The 19,327-nt window shown below is 31.7% G+C and overlaps 1 protein-coding gene across 5 annotated transcripts; it reads right to left on the bottom strand.

Moving 5' to 3' along the window:
- Positions 1-881: 881 nt before the first annotated feature.
- LOC123915479 (NADPH:adrenodoxin oxidoreductase, mitochondrial) lies at positions 882-8,715 on the bottom strand. 5 transcript variants are annotated; one of them, XM_045966616.1, is made up of 14 exons: positions 8,402-8,715; positions 7,773-7,910; positions 7,580-7,684; positions 6,816-6,943; positions 6,669-6,708; positions 6,320-6,436; positions 6,015-6,124; positions 5,853-5,926; positions 5,330-5,391; positions 4,952-5,150; positions 4,799-4,859; positions 4,646-4,713; positions 3,925-4,067; positions 882-2,095 (listed from the first exon to the last, which is right to left on the bottom strand). In XM_045966616.1, the coding sequence occupies exons 4-14, from the start codon at positions 6,818-6,820 to the stop codon at positions 1,844-1,846; spliced, it is 1,131 nt and encodes a 376-aa protein (XP_045822572.1). In that variant the 5' UTR covers positions 6,821-6,943; positions 7,580-7,684; positions 7,773-7,910; positions 8,402-8,715; the 3' UTR covers positions 882-1,843. The 5 variants fall into 5 exon arrangements, with proteins under 5 accessions (XP_045822572.1, XP_045822574.1, XP_045822573.1 ...); XM_045966615.1 differs by having other exon boundaries at positions 883-2,095; positions 6,655-6,708; positions 6,816-6,929; positions 7,773-7,922; XM_045966613.1 differs by having other exon boundaries at positions 883-2,095; positions 6,655-6,708; positions 6,816-6,929.
- Positions 8,716-19,327: the final 10,612 nt, after the last annotated feature.

Raw genomic sequence — 19,327 nt, 5'->3', positions numbered from 1 at the left:
TTAGTGGAAGACTTTCAGAGTTGAGCAGTTATTTGAGTTTATGAAGGAATTTTAACTAGTGCAATTCTTAGTGGAATTTGACTTTAGGGATAATAATTTACATGCATAGAAAGCAAATACTCCTATCAATCTATGGCTCCTAATCACTAAAATGCTATATCTATCTATGCTATCAATATAACCAAAATTTTAAGAGTGGAAGTGTTGACTTACAAGTTATAAGTGAAACTAATCATTTTTTTCAATTATAAAACTATAAAGATACTGATGTTGGAGAAAGACATGGTTCCATTACTTTCTTCCAATCTAGTTTTATAATATTATATGTACAGAGCTTGAGATAATGAGTGGATAATGATAGAATAAGTTAATAAAAGGGATAAGTACTATCATTTGGTGGTTTGTGAAATGCATGTTTAATAAGATCATGTCTCTGACTGAATGGATCACAAACAAGATGTGACTTGGCTAAATATTTAAAATAACATATAAAGGATTTTACATACAAAGTTAGAACTCAAATCTCATTTAAATACCATCATGTGACTCAAACCTAAAGGTCTGTATTCCAATATATTGATTCTTTGAAAAAGTTTTAACTCATACAATCTTGTTATGTAAAAAGTTCATACAAAAACCCTGCAAAACAGACAAAAATGAAACACTTGAAAGGCTTAAATGATCGACTAAGTTTATAGCCATGCAAAGAGAATTGTGGGAATCCCATTTCTTTTCTAGAATGAGTCATAGTTTGTGGACTATATTTCATCTCATAACATTGAATTGAAATCATGTCTCTATAACTCGATCACTCAACTTTCATCAGAATCATTGTCAAGATAGCAATTTCATTATCTTATCCCATCATATGTACGATACACTAATGCAAAGCTCATGAATATTAACTGAGATAGATAAATGTTTAATCACCCTGTTTTAGGAATGATTATTACATTACACTGTTAAGACAGATAAAATTAGGTATTTGGCAAAAATTAATGGTTGATGACTACCTTTCCCTTGTGGGGATCAGCACAGTGAACATGACTATGTAATTGAAAGTAATGCTCCAAACTATCAAACATAACATGTGACACATGTAATTTATGCCATTACAGTAAAATATAAGCCGTTTGATGTAATACACCCTGAATATGTAAGAATATCCCTGCCTCATAGAGCATAGCATGTGTTTTACAGTCTGTGATGGAGCCAAAGAGGCAGAGCCACCCAAACATAATCTTCAGAAAATCACTTTGTTGGGCCACTTCTTTTTCCTTTTTGGGGCCACATGGGGCACTTCAAAATAGGTCAAATGTTAGAAAAGATATGGAGGGACAATAATTTCAATCTGAAATAGACTGTTTGGTTATGGCCTACTCCAAGTTTGGTTGAAGTTAAGATCAGTGCATCATATCATACAGGTAGCTGAGTACAGCCTGTGCTACAAAATTTAGTTAATGTGTACAATGAACTATGGAGCAAATAAGTGTTTAATAAATTACAATTATTAGAAATGATATCTGTAATGTCATTACTTATTTAATTTAATACAAAATAGTACAAAGACAATTGAAAGTGTCAATAAGACAATAACTATGCAATTATCATTGCTTAATTTCTAATTGTGTGCATTATTAGTATTGCAATCCAAAAATCATGCTTCTTACCGACACGAATCACAACAAAGAAGATTAGTACATTTTAGAAGCAAGAGAACTCTTGAACGGGACTTCCTTGTTGATATCTTCACCAATGAGTGTGTATATTGTCAAAAGCTTTCTTTCAATTATTTGGTTTTTCTTGGTGCATGATGAGATGTTTAACGGGGTAAAATAATGTATTACGTGGAATATTCAGTTCCTTCTGCGGTAGCTGTCAGTAGTTCGTTCCACGTGGCTAGTTTTTCCCTAGGCTTGTTCCTTGAACTTCCAAGCCTCCTTTCTTCAGAGTCTATCTTTTCCCAATCATTGAATGAAACTATTCTAACATTCCTATCATGCATAAGCTTGAGAAGACCATTTCTTCCCGGTTTCAGTGCGGCCGTTGATGAAATCAAAACTCCGTTCTCAAGGTCTTCTAATATGCTCGACACCTATCATCATGTCAATTGTCAGCAGAAAATACAATACTAGTAATCACAAGCAAACTTTAGCCACCCCTCCCTCCCTCTTCCTTGTTGTTAAAAGTTAAGCAGAAAAAATGAAACTAATACTAATGCTGCATACAGGTTCTTTATATGCACGAGGGAATAACAAAGAATTACAGCTAAATGAAATCAGATATTTGAACAATTAAAGCACGTGATTGTCACGTCAAATCTTAAGCAAGTCCAATCATAATTCTATGTACGATAATCAGATTAATTCATCTAAGTGTAATGAAGAGGATGGTGAGAAACAGATACAATCAGTATCCCTAATATCCCATCCAATATGCATGCTGCTGAAATATAATTCCAAGAGGAAAACAGAATGTTTTCTCATGAATTTAGTCTGACATTTGCAAGAGCTTATTCAGACTTATAACATAAGTACTTGTACCAATGTGCGAATACACTGTAAAAATAACTTGAGACGCCCATATTTTATCATACTTCAATAAACTCCCCAGAATAGCTTATAAGTAAGCATCAATTAAGAACCCTATAATTACTTATTAAATAAAGTATTTTATTAAGTTGTTTTCCTATCAAGTTCTTAGTATTTGGACATCAAGGTTAGTGGTGTTGGTTTGGTTAGTGAAATGTGATATTGCTGAAGCATCTGACTGCTGGAAAAGGCATGTTGTGTTAATACTGCGGTGTTCCCCCACAGCCAATATTGAACCGAAATGTGCATGCCACCTCCTCTGCCTTGTCACTTGTGGGAATTTTTCACACATGGTATTACAATTGGATATGTTCAATCAATAACACTTAAGAACCATTGAGAAGACCTGTTATAATTTGTCTAACTAGCAAGGAAAGGATCTTGTGTAAATGGATTATTGATGGACATGGACCCACCAAGAAAAGATTGTGGAGAATTTTCCCCAGATTTGGGACAGGGAACTGAAAATTAGAAAACTAGAGTTTGACCAGCATCAATTCTAGAATTGATTTTGATAGAATTGAGTTTGACAGAATTGATTTTGATAGAATTGAGTTTGATAGAATTGATTTATGTTTGGATATATTCATACAAAAGTGAGTTGAACAAATAATTTGAGTGTAAAAATCAATTCTAGAATGAGAAGCTACAATTTCTAGCTTCAAGTAGAATCCATTCTGGAGGCAGAATCAATTCTAGTTTTGAGGAACCAAACAAGTCAGAATTCATTCTACATGTCCAGAATCAATTCTGGCTGCTCCAGAATTGAAACCAAACATACACTCAGAATTGGGAATTGAAAAATAAGGGTTTGAGAGAAGCTGTTGAAGCAAGGTTCTAATACAACTTCTTTTATTGAGCTTAATCTAACTAGCATTAATGCTGCACGTTGTTAATATACACAAAGGAACGATGAAGAACTTCAGCTGACAAACTTTTGCCATGGTCAATACATCAAAATTATAACAAACATAACTAACTTCAACTAAATTTGTATACTGAATCAAGGCACATGCTTGTCATGTGCAGAATCTGAGCATGATATTGATGCATGACCAACAATACCACACCCTCTAGTCTCCCTTTCACGATGCAGCCTCATGCTTCAGTTAACTCAAGGTGTTAAATAACATGACAAAAATGCATTATCTGTTCGGACCTTTAAAATGCAGGTTAAGTTAAATGGGTAACAACCTAACTGCACAAAACTCACAATTGAGCTCATTAATTCAGACTCAGCTTTAATAATTCTAATGAAAACTGTAAGATTTGCTAGTTCTGTTAGTTTAGCTGTTTTAGGGATACTATGAATAGAAAAGAAAGAGACACATACAGTTTCTTCAGCACAATATAGGTTTGTCGCAACAATCCCGGTTGGTCCTCTCTTCAGCCAACCACATACATATAAGCCCTCTTCAAGAGCAGCAGTATCTGAAGTGTCACTCAACACTCGGCCTTCATCATTTGGAACTATACCTGAAAGGTAGACATATATATTAACTATGAGCTACTGTCAGATGACACATTTGGATTACCCCAAAGCATTATGTTTCTTAATTCTTGGCCAATGTCTGAAAAACACCAATTTAGTATTTATAAAGCATGAGTTATTGACAAAAGGAGATACTACAAAGCAGGAAGATCAGAATCCTCCATTCTCTTTAATCTTACAATGAACAGATGAAAGAAAGTAAAAATCCCATCATCACAAAAGAGCAACAGAATCCATTTACAAGTCCTACAGACACTGAAGAAAACACAACTGAATACACTAGTGCAAGACACTAGTGCAAGTGTAATCTATAAATTTTGATTTTAAGGTTTTAGATTTGGGCCATCCATGTACCGCTTCAATGCGACATAAAAACTTCAGAATCTCTGATCAACTGCTAAGTCTGGTATGGTCACAGAATCACAGTCAATCAAACAATAGAGTTCAAAATCCGGTCATTAACAAAACTACATGGCTTTTTCACAAGAAAATACGTAGCATGAATTAACAAAAATATATTCACTAAAAGTGAATAAATTGGGAACACTCATTATTCATTTACCTTTCTTATGATCAAAAGGTAGGCCATCCACTGGTACTGATTTGTAACCAATGCTCTTAAGAACAATCCTACAAAAAAAAGCCAGCAAGTGGCAATGTAACCAGTAAATACAAAAATAGAAATCTTGGTAATTTAATAGGTTTCTTGGTATACCCGCATTTAATATCTTCAAATTCTCCAGTACCAACGGCAATTTGTTTTCCAGGGCCAACACCTATAAAATCAGAGGTAATATCATTGTTCGACAAACAAGCAATTGTATTATATTATCCATGTTCTAATAAATTAAATTAATATAAAAATTACTTTCAAGAACGGTCTTCTCAAAGCGCACACCAGAGACATGGCCAGTATTGTCTTTTGATTCTTGAAAACTATCTGGCTTACGGAAGAAGACAAAATGGAGCCGACGTTGGTTCAAACCAGCATGTCTGGGTCTTGAGGTAGCTGCCTTGGATAGCAACTCAAAAATTCTTCTGTGTATTCGGTTGCTCTTAAGCTCTTCCTTTGCCAAGTGACAACATCAAGACATAGATAACATTAGTGAAAATGAATCTAATTTTTTTTTTCAATTATAAAAACATCTAAACAATAACATATCTATATAGAAGCTGTAAAACAGAAAAATAGTGATAAAGATTGGAAAAATAATGATGAAAGAAATAAAATAGATTCAATTTATACCTCATCAGCTGGGGTTAGAATTAGATCAGATTCCTGTATGGAAATATCAAGATTCTTAATACCTATAAATAAATGTTGAAGCTTCGGTTAGTGTTATGTGAGACAGGAATGGTGTAAGACCTACAGTATATGGAAAGTAAATTTATTTCAAGTAACTATCACCAATACAGATTAGGATGAGAAACCAATATAATATATCAGATGGTATGCCAAAAAAAAACATGGCCAAGGTTCCATTTCCAGTTCAACCGGTTTTCTTTATTAGCACCAATAAACATGGAAATCAATGGAGAATTCGAAGTTAACTTGACAAGGTATACTAGCTATGTGAATTGAGAAGTATCCATTTACAAAGGAAACATCCATGTCTAACAAAGAAAATCATTATGTAGTACATCATATAGCTTATGTGCCCCCTTCCCAAACAGTTCCATGGGACAACAACAAAAAGAATCAAACAAATACGTATAAGAAAACTGAATGGGTAAACTAAACTCTGTATAGGAATTTATGCAAAAGTTACCTAGAACTTCACGTAACTCTTTTGCAGTACAAGCTGCTTGGGCTGGACCCCGTCTTCCAACCAAATAAACTACCCTGTAATATTGCTTATATTACTGATAAATATCATACTGAATACTAATAAGAATATCTTCTGGCTGTTTCAAATAATGCAATTAAAAACCTGATAGAGCTCTCCTCTAAAGTAGCCAAAGCATGACTGGCAATATCAGTTGTTGCTAACTCTGAAGTAGGCCGTAAAAGAATACGTGCAACATCTAAGGCAACATTCCCCTGAAATTAAATAAAACCATTTATCTAGAAAACCTTAATCAAAGTTAAAAGTTAAATGTTTATAAGTCATCATATAGGTTAGAATTTGAGTTGTTGAATCACCAAGTTGCTTTTTATATTTTGGAAAGTCATCTCCATAAGTATGTACTTAACATTCATTTAGTACAAGTATATTTTCTTATGAGGTAAAGTTACCTGACCAAGAATGACAGCTGTATCAGTGCTCTTCAGGTCTGGATCAAGATTTTGTCCATCTGGATGCCCATTATACCACCAAACAAACTCTCTGGCTGACAGTACTCCTTTTAAGTTCTTAGAAGAAAAAAAAATGTAATAAAGGCATTAAAATGAAAGTAACAAACTATCGGTTAATGCACAGCCATACATTATAAACAATAAATTGTCACTTATACTATGGGAAGTATCAATGAACCCAAATATTCCAGCATTATATCAATATAATTATAATTCAGGAAAACAGAAAATGAATAAATCATCTCGTAAAAAAAAAAAGAATAAATCAAGCATACTTCTCCTGGTATACCAAGATTTCTGTCGCTTTCAGCACCATATGCAAGGACAACCTGCTCAAATGCATAAATGAGTTACTGAAAAGTTGAAAAGATGAACTGACCAATATGTACATGAACATTTTACCATTAGCATAACAAATTCAGAACCAAAGCCTCACCACATGATACAGCCTGCGCAATTCAGAAAGAGATACGCTGGATCCAAGGGTCACATTTCCAAAAAATGAGCATCGTTCATGTTGCGCCACCCTGGAAAATTGATTTACGACAATCTGTTGCAAGTTTTCTGGTAAAGTAAGCTGAATGGAGTTATTCTCACCAAAGAAACATACAGAAAAACCCCATCCCAACACCAAACAATAATAACACAAGTACACACTTTACCCACTTGTGGGAGTCAAGTATGTGAATCAAACGACGTCATAATGTCAGGCCAAGTACTAAACAAAGATAGATTGGTTAACACTAAATCTCAATTAATAATTTGACATATAGTTTTCCTTGATCTACCTCTATATGAAATTATGACTATCCTCTATTTGAAAGAATTAAGCATGGCAAGTGTGGCCGACATTTGTCATCATTCTTCAAAACAAGAGTGAAAATTACCAATGTTGATGAAACCCTATTTGGATAAATAGCTTAATTAAGCACTTTTTTTTTTGCAAAAGCAAAAATTGTTTATCAGTTAGCGCATAAGTGCTTATCCATAAGCTGTTTCTATAAAAGAAAGGAAAAATTAAGTCAAATTGTTTTTTATATAAGTTATAAGTTGTTTCCACTAGCTCTTCCAAAAGTTTCCAAAGTGCTTACACTACTAGCAGATAAGATCAAATAAGTCAATTCAACATCCCTTAAACTTAAAGTTGAACACTGATAAATGAATGCAGCAAAAATAATAGTAATAAAAATAAGAAGAGACCTTAGTTTCAGGGTGATCAGGTGCAACACCGGAGCGAACCAACCCAAAAGGCGTAGGCAACCTATCAATGATATCAACTTGTGCTTGTTCACGAGCCTTCAACATCTAACACAACACAATCCAATTACCCAAATTCGTTACATATTTTCAAAATTTCACAAAAATCAGAAAACCTAAAGTTGACGGAGCTTACCTTCTCAGCAGTGTAGCAACCGGCGGGACCACTTCCAACAACACAGACTCGTAAAGGCTCTGAATGAAGAGTGTTGGAAAAGCTTCTACATAGCAACTTTCTTGCTCGGAAAATTCTCATGTTGAACATTTTGATAATCTGAGGAATTCCCTTCGTATAAAAACAAAAACAACTATTATAAAACCTAGAATTTTTCTACTCACACACACTCACCCCAAAAAAATCTAGTTACACCCAAATTTCATCAAAATTTAATCATATATAATACTGAAATTGCCCTTCTTTATCTAATCTAAATTTTTTAAAAGCAGTTTCTCATCTTTTATTCTAATTGAAAGGTACAATTTTTCTTTTACAAGTTATTACTATGAATTTTCAATTCATTGTTCACCCATTTTTGTTAGTAAATGCAATTACATGCATAATCAAGTTAAGTTGAACAGAGAAAAATTGAATAATTTGAACGGTAGGTAAGCTCAGTTCACATATATAATACGCAAAAATGAATTCACGTTAACCAGCGAATCAAAACTCTGAGAGATGGAACTCAAATCAACATAATTTGCAGCAGATTCACAGTCAAACTCAAATAAATAGCAGAATCATCAATTGCTAAATGGAAAACTTACCTTTCAAATTTAGCTTCAGAAGCGTGGATGGAGATGAACGCGACGGCCGGTAACGGCGGTTTTTGCTGAGAATTAACGAGGAAGGAGAGATGGAAGCACGAACGCGTAAGTAAGGTAACGAGTCGTATGTGTTTGGATTCACGTTTGCACCCTTGAAACGTGATTTCTCTCAAAAGTTTGTTGTTTGGGTTTAAAAAGGTAAAAGTGCTTTTTTGGCTTAAACGTGCGTTCACTTGAAGCTTCGATTCCTAGCTTCTGCGTTGAGCTAAAATCGATTTTCAATTTCATGGCAGAAGAATTTATGTGTTGGACGAAAATACTAGGGATGGCAATGGGCGCCCACGGGTGCGGGTTTGAGTGATATCAAACCCACACCTGAAATCAACACCCAAACCCAAACCCAAACCCAAATCTGTTCGGGTGGCAAAACCACACCCACACCCACATCCATTGGGTTCGGGTTTTTTATACCCAAACCCAAACCCACAACATATTTTGTACTACTTTGCAAATTTAAGCAAAACAAGGTAAATTTAAGCAAAAACAATGGAATTTAAACATATTGTCAATCACTTAGCAAAAACATAGGTTTAAAATTACAAGGGAATTTAAAATTACAAAATAGTCTTTCAAGAAATTAAATTACAACTAAACCAAAATTAAGTTCTTCCAACTTTCAAGCAAAATTCAAACACAATTTTGGTTTGTGGTTTGTGAAAAACCTAATTTTACTTTTACACTTATATATATATATATATATGGGGGTATTTAGGTAATTTTAACATGTTTCGGGTGGGTGTATGGGTTTCGGGTGTGGGTTTGAGTGATACCAAACCCACACCCATATTTTCGGGTGTCACCCAAACCCAAACCCAAACCCAGTCAATTCAGGTTTCGCCCGTTGACTTGGATTTGGGTTCGGGTGGGTCTCACGGATTTGGGTTTTTCTGCCATCCCTAGAAAATACCCCATTTTTCCTTCCAAGATACCCTGCGTTTTTTCTTCTCTGGTTTTTTATCAGGAAAGCTCTAGGTTAGGGATGAAGAGATATTGGGCTAATGGGCTCAAAGCCCTTTTTTGTTACAATTAAAATACCCATCAGCATTTTTTTAGAGAAGCTGGAATTCCTAGCTTCTCAATTTTGAGAGAATCGATTTTGTTAATACACACTACACACAATCTTTGGTTTTTTTTTTTTTTTTGTACTGTTGGGTTATGTTTATTTTTTACGCAACTATTGTTATGTTTTGAGCTAAATAATTGGTTTTTTTTTATTTTATTTTTATGTTCAACTTTTTTTTTCTTTCTTTTTTTACTATTGGGTTGGAGGTTTATTTATTTATTTTTGACTAAAATGGTTTATTGTTTTTTTTACGAAAAAAATGGTTTATTGTTTATATATTATTATTGTCATATTATATATGTTAGGTCCTTTTTAGTAATTTTCACATTCAAAAGCAACTTTGATCTAAATTACCCAAACAACACATCTCATAAAAATTGTTTTTACAATCATAGTATCCAAACATAAATCAATTCACATTCAACTCATTTTTAACCAAAATCAATTATACCAAACTCAATTCTGTCAGAATCAATTCTAGTCACCGTTGAACCAAACACATACGAAGGAGATGGAAACAGAACGCGCAAGGTTTTTGGATTTCATTGGGAATTTTATTTATTTTAAGGCTATTTTGGTCATTCTGGGGTGTAACAAGGTTTTTTTGGGTGTGAGTAGAAAAATTAAGTAGACTTTGCTCTAGATTTAAAGTCCTTAGTAGATTGTTTTGAGGGAAATTCTAACATAGTCACAAACTCAAATGATTTTATCTTAGGCACACTCACAATAAAGGTAAAAAATTAAAAAGAAAATAATTTAGGTGATGTTGATTGATATGACTATTTAAATTTTCTTTTAATTTTATAAATATATGTGTGTGCGTCTAAATTTGTGTCTAAATTCCTTGTGTCTGTGCAAGAATACTTCTTGTTTCAATAAGGGGGACGAGGTGTCACGAAATTTAGAGACGTTATAGGGGAATGTAAACATTATTTTTCATTATATTTTAAAGGACAATGTTAATTTGTGCATCTAAGGCACATGATAAGGACTCATAAATGATGGTTGGTCTCACCTATTTTATTTTGAAAAAATGAAAAATTAACTTCAGTCAAATAAATATAAAAAAATGTGATTTTATTTTTTATTTTGTCAAAATTACCCTCACCCTCCCTCTATGCCTCCATTTTAGATTCAAAACGATCAATTTCAAATGAAAACTTTACTTTCTAGTGAACTATAATAGGTTGCACTTTCTTTTGAGAAGAAACTGATTTGAATATTCACTTTAAATCTTATCTATAGCTACCAGCTGCAAAAGTGGATCACGTTTTTGGACTAGTACGTTTTGTTATATCATCATCATCATCATCATCATCATCATGGCTCTGAAGTTCTCAACCACAACCGAGGGAGGGACGGGAGGCTCCGGGGGGGTCAAATATGACTTATGAATGAGGGTAAAGGCAAAATGATGCATGTGTACTCCTGTTTGATGGGATTCTGATGCGCACGCCATAATGATCAAACTTTTTCATTCAACAATCATCATTTGCTTAACAAACTTGCAAATGCCAAAACATGCATTAAACAATCTATAATGCTTTGCTTTGTGTCCTTTTCAACAACAATTGGATGAATGAATGAATGACTTTGCCTACTATTTCAACAATGAAACATCCTTTTCACGTGGTGAGCACACGAAGCTATTGTTATCATATGCATTATGCAGCATATGTCACGTATCCTTATAATATTAACTCATACTTGTGCAATTTATCTATATATTTTTCTTCAATATAAATATAGTAACAAAAATAAGATGTCCACAAATTCTTGTCAATACATAAAAATGTTAAAATTGTTAAGTTGGACATTGTAATTTGGTTTCAAACCGTTAAGAAGTCTCATATCGGTTGCGAGATGACTTAAATGTGTGTTTATAAAGTAAAGACAATCCTCACTTTATAAGTCTGTTTGGTAAGGATGAGCTATGCTTAAAACTAAATTTTAAATCAAACCTCCAACTCATCTGTTGTGTGAGTTTCTAATAAATTATTATGATTTTGTCCATTTACAAATAAAATGATATTTTATTTTATATTGATGATGAATAAGTAAAGTTCTCGGTGTTTGAACACCAGTTTCTATATATAAAAATGTGATATATCTACCAACTAAATAAAATTAACGGTAACAAGTTTTAATTTTAATATGCAAAAAACATAATAAAACCAATGCTGAGGATTAGTTCCTTTCATTTGGGATAATCCTTTAAAAAATAATATTTCTTAAACTACTTTTTTTTTACTATTTCATATATTCAAGATAATTACACTTGAATGAAAACAAACTATGCGTTAACCTTTTTTGGATGGTAAAATCAATTATCTTAAACATTGCATCAAGAGATCTAGAAGATACAATATTGTTATCCATGACTATTTAGACTCTTTTAAGAAGACCCACAACTTCTGATGCGAGGAAGACATAATCTAACGCAAATGGTATAGAAACATGTGGATTATCAGAACACACATTCTCAAGTTTGACCATTTTGCCCGAAACAACTTTGAATGTCGTCAGTCCCACAATAAAATCCTCATTCCCTAATTTCACAAGTGGGGAAACATCAGTCAAGTCCACATATGCATGTTTTCCTCCTACCCACTCGCACATTAGGACATATGTTGGCATCATCGTCGGTCTCTCGTCGTGTGTGTTGGTCAAAAAGTTCAAAGCTACCTCTTTCTTCACATATATTCATGCGTGCCTAAAAACATATAAAAGAAAAAAGACTTCGCTTACAAAGTCATGCTTATATATTTGAAGCCTGAAAATTCTATACAATGAATTGTATGCTCCCCAAATCTATATAAGCACACCTCACGACAAACAGGACAAACATCATCGATAGAAAACAATGGAATGACAATACTTGGAAATAATGTGATATTCTACCAGTGACATGTAATCAGGAACAGGTCTATGGGGGGCAAGCAAGGGCTTCAACCCCCCCTCTCCCTGCCAATCATGTTATATTATATAAGTAGTATAATACTAGTATATGTGTCATGTTATTTATTTGCTTATATGCAGTATAATATACCGGGGTTTCTATTTTATTAGTCATTTTGGTTTTCAAACATATTATTAAGTAGTCAATTTAGTCTTCAAATATATTTTTTGATGTCAGTTTAGTCCATAAATTTAATAACAAAAGACACATTATGAATGTATTTACAATTTTAATATATTTAGAAACTATTATGATAGCGTCTCATATATTCAGGGGCCAATTTTTTAATTCGTTCTTTATCGTTATATACTATTTATTACCGGAAAAATATTATGGCTCCCGTTAGGTAAATGTCTCGATCCATCCCTGCATGTAATGGCCTAATCCATTGACCGAAATAAGTAAAAGAAAATCATGAACATGTATGTGCTGCTTTCAGAGGCTTTATAATGTAAAATGTTGTTTTTATCTTAAATAAATGACCTTATATTATTTTTGACAGAATAAATGACCTTATATATTCACCCAAAAACAATGACCTTATATAATATGCATTGCATGATCACAAATGGCGTGAGGATGACGTAGTAATATGCATTGTTTAAAAACCAGTATGCAATACTTGTGGTTGTTGTTCACAAAAAAAAAAAAATACATATGTGGTTGTGTGGATTTTAAACATAAAAAACAAAAAGCATGCGAAATAATTAGATTGTGGACCTAGAGTTGATTTTCGGATGGTGAAAAATATTATTTAAAAAAATGTGGGAGATAGGAATTTCAATTATTTAATCCAACGGTAAAAGGACATGTCTTAAATTTAGAAAGAACTCCGTTAATATTTTTGAAGAAAGTAAATTTAAATATTTTTATAATTATTTTTTTTATTAACCTCTTTTTTTAGATTTATAAATGGAAAAATAATACTTTTATTAACCTCTTTAATTCTTAGGAGAAAAGGTTTGGTAATTCAAATTTCGTTTAAAAATAAATAAAATCTGATAAAAAATTATTTTTATCATAAATCAAACTCAAATTCTCTTTAGCAATTTGTCTTAAAAGAAGTTTATTAATCAATTAGATTTAATGTCTGTGTTATTTTTGAACCCCTATTTTAGACTGAGATTAACAAAAAGAAAATTAACCTAAGGAGGAGGTTTGTTATTAATTATTATACATAAAGGAAAGTTCTGAAACTTAAATCTCTAAATGTCATAAATAAAGTGGGAGAGTGAGAGTCTTAGCTCAACTGGTAAAAATGTCAAAATTGTTAGGCCGAACATTGTGATTTGGGTTCAAACCCGAAATCTCACTATTATATGTGAGTTTAATTTTAGTGAATTATCACTTCATCTAATAAAAAAAATTGGGAGAGTGAGAGAGAGAAAATAGGTATATTTTGGCCTTTTGCTTTGTATGAATAGGAAAAGGAGACATAGTAAGGCAATGAGGCCCACAGCACTAAGATTGAGTATTTGTGTCCAAAAACTTAAAGTCACTGTCAAATATGAAAAGCCCAAATAGAAAGGAGTACCCTTTGTTTGGAACTCTTTCCGGACCATAGCAGCCAACCCGGACCCACAAACCGCCTCTCTCACCTTCATAACTACTTTTTTTCAGGTCAATTTCTCTCCTTTATTTTTTCTTAGAAAAGAAAACTTTAATTTTTTTTACTATTTTCTAATTTTATTTTTTTTACCTTATTATGACTTTTTTTTTAAAAAAAATTAGTATATAAAACCTTGTCTTTTGATCATACCGATGAGGGCAAAATGCTAAAAATTTTAGAGTGTATATACTGCATTGATAATAATCATCTCTTCTTAAAATATAAGATTTGTTGATAAAATCAAAAGAATTTAAAAAATTTCTTTTTTTTTAAATGATCAAAGTTACTAGTAATTTTTTTCATCTTATTAACTGACCTTTACTCCTTAATTCATTATTTATACATTTATTACTACTAATAACTTTTTAAAAGGACGATATAATTCATATCAAAGTTTTAAGCAGTTTTTTAATATCGATCAATCTAATAACATTTTTTTTTCATCCTCCAATTTCTAAGGATAAGATGTCTTGACGGTGAAAATATCTAAAATATGATAATTATTCCTATTTTTTGTTAAGATTCGATTTCAATCTTGGAACTAAGCTCGTAATTGCCTCTTTACACCTTTATTTTCCAATCAATTGTAATTTGCCAATCAATGTTAAATGTCTTTTTCATCACTTTTGGCGGGACAGTATAAGTTGATCTATAATTTCTCAGTTTTATTTTTGCAATTGTTCAGAATTTTTAAATCTTGCCCTTGGACAACGAGTTGACTATCTGAATCAACTTATAAGATTTCTTAATGCCAAATTGCAAATCTATTACTTTTATCCTTGAAAACGATGTTGACAAATTATTAGAGCTTGTTCACCAAAACCTCAAAAAATATTAGGACTAATAATAATTAAGGTACCAATCATTCAACAAGCAAAAGATTATCTATAATAGTGGTTTTATTTTTTTATTTTTATAAATGTTAGTAATTAGTAAACTTTATGTTAGTATTCTCACGACTTAAATTCTTTGAGTCTCCTGTAAGACTATTTGATTCTCGAGTAAGCAACGGAGCATCCATCTTTTAATTTATTATTTGTTTTGTAAACCTTTCTTAATCAATTATTCGCTCATTTGACTTTGTTTCACTACTTTCACTTTCTAACAACACACATGAGAGGCTACAGAAAAAGCTAGTGAGAAAAACGAGCATTCTTCAACTGTACACTTCTTTTAAAATCGATATATAAGTCTCCATGTTGTCATTAAAAAATTGAAATTGTGAATTATTTTTCCGTATGATATATAAGAAGACAAAATAAATAAATAAATAAAAGCAATATATAAAATAACCATGATGTTGGAGTTTATATTTAAAATAATGTTAGCAATTTTCTAAAGAAAACGATTGAAGGTTTTGTTTGTAATCTACTGAGATATTATTGCCTTTTGCTTGTCTGCCAACAATTTGTTTTATAATTTAGTCGTATATATTCATAAATGAGTTTAGATCTTATATTGATAATTCACGTAATTGTGCAAAGGAAAAAAAAATAATCACGTAAAAAAGTATAGTAAATAATAATCGGGCAATTGTGAAAGTCCAAAGTTCAAGATAGAGAGGCTATTTATTTTCGTTAAATAGCCTAGTGACTAGAAAATCTACCTTAAAGGTGAATAAGTGGAGTGTTCCAGGTTCGAACTTGAGCTCCTGCACATATAGTGCGATGTCCCTACCAACTGAGCTAAACTCATGAGGATAGAGGCTATTTATCATTAAGTTGGTTTAAGAGATATATTTGTGCCGTATTTTTCACTACCGAGAAAAACCGTATTTACTTGTGGAAAATATCCATCAAAAGCACTTTTTTCTTCCAAAAAATGGTTATTTATTGGCTGAACAGATCTGCCAGAAAATCGCATGTCAATAAATTTTTTGGCAGAAAATTTCGCCACAAAATGTATTTGAAAGTCTGGATTCCTCAAATTTATTGGCAAAAAATTCCGCCAAAAAATGCGTCAGAAAAAGCAAATACTTATTTTATGTATCAACAATAAAAGTTTGTTCTGTTTTTTTTTATATATTTTTTATTTTCATATTTATCAAATAACAGATTTTATTTAGTGTATCAATGACAAATATTTATGTGGTATATTTTTTGTTTATAATTACAAAGGATTAATATATTTTTATTATTTTCTTTTTTATGTATCAATGTCAAACATATATCCTATCCATAAATTTTTTCTTTAATAAAGTTAATATAATGTAATTTGATACAAACAAATATCTACAATATTAACACGCTAGTTAATTGATGTCGATTAGCAAATCATTCAAGTATCGTGTTTAAATAGAAACATTTTTTAGCAAAACTCCTCAATTATAGTTTATAGTTTATCAAAATTTTATTCAAAAATAATAAAAAATTCACATTTGATTAAATACGTGTCTTTCTTTTAAATTCCTTCAAGTAACGTGTTTAAATATAAATAAATATCCCCCATTAGCAAATACTCTTCCATTAATTTGAAATTTGAAATATGTCATGTTTTATTTTGGGTATATATTATATGATCTCTTTGTAGATATTAAATATGTCATTTTCTTTTAAATTTCAAAAATATTTATGAATATAGATAAACATATAAAATATGAAGGAATCATTGAACGTTTTGGGAAAAATTTGTCAAATAACCGATTATCCCAAAAGCTTAAGCTGTTAGGATAGAGTCACATCAATGGTGTTATATTATTTCTAACACGCCCCCTCACGCAAGAGCCTACTTGGACTTGAAGCGTGGATAATGCATAGGCACACCTATCATATGCTTAAATTCCACTTTTTAACTTGAAAGTGAGAGCAGCGGGGATCAAACCCTAGACCACTTAGTCATAGAGGCTCTGATACCATGTCAAATAACCGATTATCTCAAAAGCTTAAGCTGTTAGGATAGAGTCACATCAATAATTTTATATTATTTCTAACAAAGTTTACCATCTATTTGAATGTCACAGGACCGAGTGATTATAATCTCTCTTTATAATTGTGTGTAGAGCATAAATTAGCTACATCCAATGAATAATTGGTTACATGGTGATGTAAGAACGAGGATTATCCATAAATCAATCATAAGCTTGAATTAATGATTTGAGGAGTATAGATCCGTGATATCTAACACTACCTATATATTTAGTACAAAATTGTAAGCATATAGCAAATATTTAAAATGCCTAATAAAGTACTAAGAAATCAAAAGAGAATATATGGGTAAGAATGTAAAGACAAGAAGGAAGTGCTACTCGGCTGTGTTTATTTAATATTGGAAAGACATGGAGGAAAATTAAAGCAAATTAAAGGAAAATAAAATGAGAAAATGATACGTGGGGGACTCAGGGGAAGAAAAAGTTGTTGTGTCATGTGCATGTGTGTGCACTAAAAATAAATTATCAATTTATTTTATTTTTTAAAAAAAAACACATAAATATTAGTTCAACCAAATTTTTTTAATATTATTATTAGTAGCGTATCTTCCTTTGGATTCAAACTTTCAAACACTGGGAATTAAATTTCCTACTATAACTACATTATGTAGTTACAATTCTCAACTGTTCGATCTAAATCAACAGTTGATATTGTTTTATTGTATATTTAATTATATAATCTAAATCATCCGATCTTAAATTAACAATTAACATTTATTCTTACATTACATAAAATTGTGTAATATTATTTATTATTACATTACATAAAATTGTGTAATATTATTTTAAATTGTAGTTAATCTTGATCCCAAATGTTGCAGTTGTGTAGGAGTATATATATATATAACTTGACATTTTGTTTATGAAAAAATAATTTAAAAAAGAAATTAAATATTATTATTGCACACGACAAAGATTTGGATGTACGGTACAGACAGACAGGCAATAAGGCATCCCTATAGCTAGCCATACCTATATTATATTTTCACCATTATATTCTTTTATTATTTGAAATATTTTGTTATAGTGACCTTACCCAAAAGAATATGAATGAGGAAAACTATACTATCATCGTTTCCAAGTATTATGACTCGAGATTTAAGGGATTATTTGTTTGTTTGTTGGTAACATATCGAAATGCGTACGGTTTAAGGGAATGTTTGTCTGGAATATAAAATTAGTACTACTAGTTGGTTGTATATTATTAATTGTTTGTGATTTATTTTTAATATATTTCTCATGAGCCCGTACTAAAATTAATCACAAATACTCCTATCTTGGTTAATCGTATCAAAGACCTCCCGAATCTACAGTGACACATTATTTTTAAGCACACATGACGTGAAGCTAGTTTTAGCCTCAACTAAAGTTCATATGTTATGAGAATTTTGGAGGATATATCCTCCTAGAAAACTCTCACATCTACTGATGACATATTCGGGACTTGCATGCCTAAAAGTATTAGAGTAGTCTTTTAGTTTTTTCTTTTCTTTTGGGCTTTTCTCTCTTTATTCAACAAAAAAAATTAATCACAAACAATTAATAGGATAATTTTGTAGCGACTAATGCAATGTGTAAAAGTATATTTAACCCTTAAAATTAATTGGCTTAAATGCAGTTTTGCCCCCTCTGTTTTGATTAAATCGGAATTTTACCCCCCCTGTTTTAAAACGCAGACTTTTACCCCCCCTGTTTTATAATTTGTTGGATTTTGCCCCCCCTAAAATTCTGCTTTCGAGTCACAACTTTAAAGCTTCTCACACAACTCAATTTTGATCAATAATTTACCAAAAGGATACCGAAATGACCGTAATCGAGTTATCTTTCCACATAATCAAACCCCACTGAATTTGGAGTTACAAAGAGAGATTAATTACCGTTTTAGTGAAGGTATGTCCCCAAAATTCTGCAAAAAAATCTCCTTTCGAGTCACAACTTCAAAGTTTCGCATACAACTCAATTTGGATCCATAATTCACCAAATGGCTACCGAAATGACCGTAATCGAGTTAGCTTTCCACAGAATCAAACCCCACTAAATTTGGAGTTACAGATTAATTACCGTTTTAGTGAATGTCTGTCCAATTACTAATTCTGCAGGAATCTACTTGTGATCTTCAAATTCAACATCGTCTACCGAACACATCGTAACTCCAAATTCGACGAAATTGAAATGCCAACAAGGGTAATTTCGTTAGATTTCCATACATGTAAATAGTATTAAAAAATGAGCTACAGGGTGAGAGGAATGACGAGAATACCAGTAGTAGTTTCATACGATAATTAATTTGAACAGACCTTCACTAAAAC

The sequence above is a fragment of the Trifolium pratense genome, linkage group LG3 (genome assembly GCF_020283565.1).
Source record: "Trifolium pratense cultivar HEN17-A07 linkage group LG3, ARS_RC_1.1, whole genome shotgun sequence".
NCBI classification, from domain to species: Eukaryota; Viridiplantae; Streptophyta; class Magnoliopsida; order Fabales; family Fabaceae; genus Trifolium; species Trifolium pratense.
Note: the sequence above shows the minus strand (reverse complement) of the source record. Positions and strands in the feature narration are given on the sequence as shown.

What these genes read in the sequence shown, in the direction of transcription:
- LOC123915479 (XM_045966615.1), bottom strand. Translation starts at nt 7,901, where the DNA reads ATGTTCAACATGAGAATTTTCCGAGCAAGAAAGTTGCTATGTAGAAGC. An exon ending in CAGCTGTCATTCTTGGTCAG is followed by an intron (nt 6,125 to 6,319) that starts GTAACTTTACCT and finishes ATTTAATTTCAG; the next exon opens with GGGAATGTTGCCTTAGATGT. An exon ending in TTCTAACCCCAGCTGATGAG is followed by an intron (nt 5,151 to 5,329) that starts GTATAAATTGAA and finishes CACTTGGCAAAG; the next exon opens with GAAGAGCTTAAGAGCAACCG.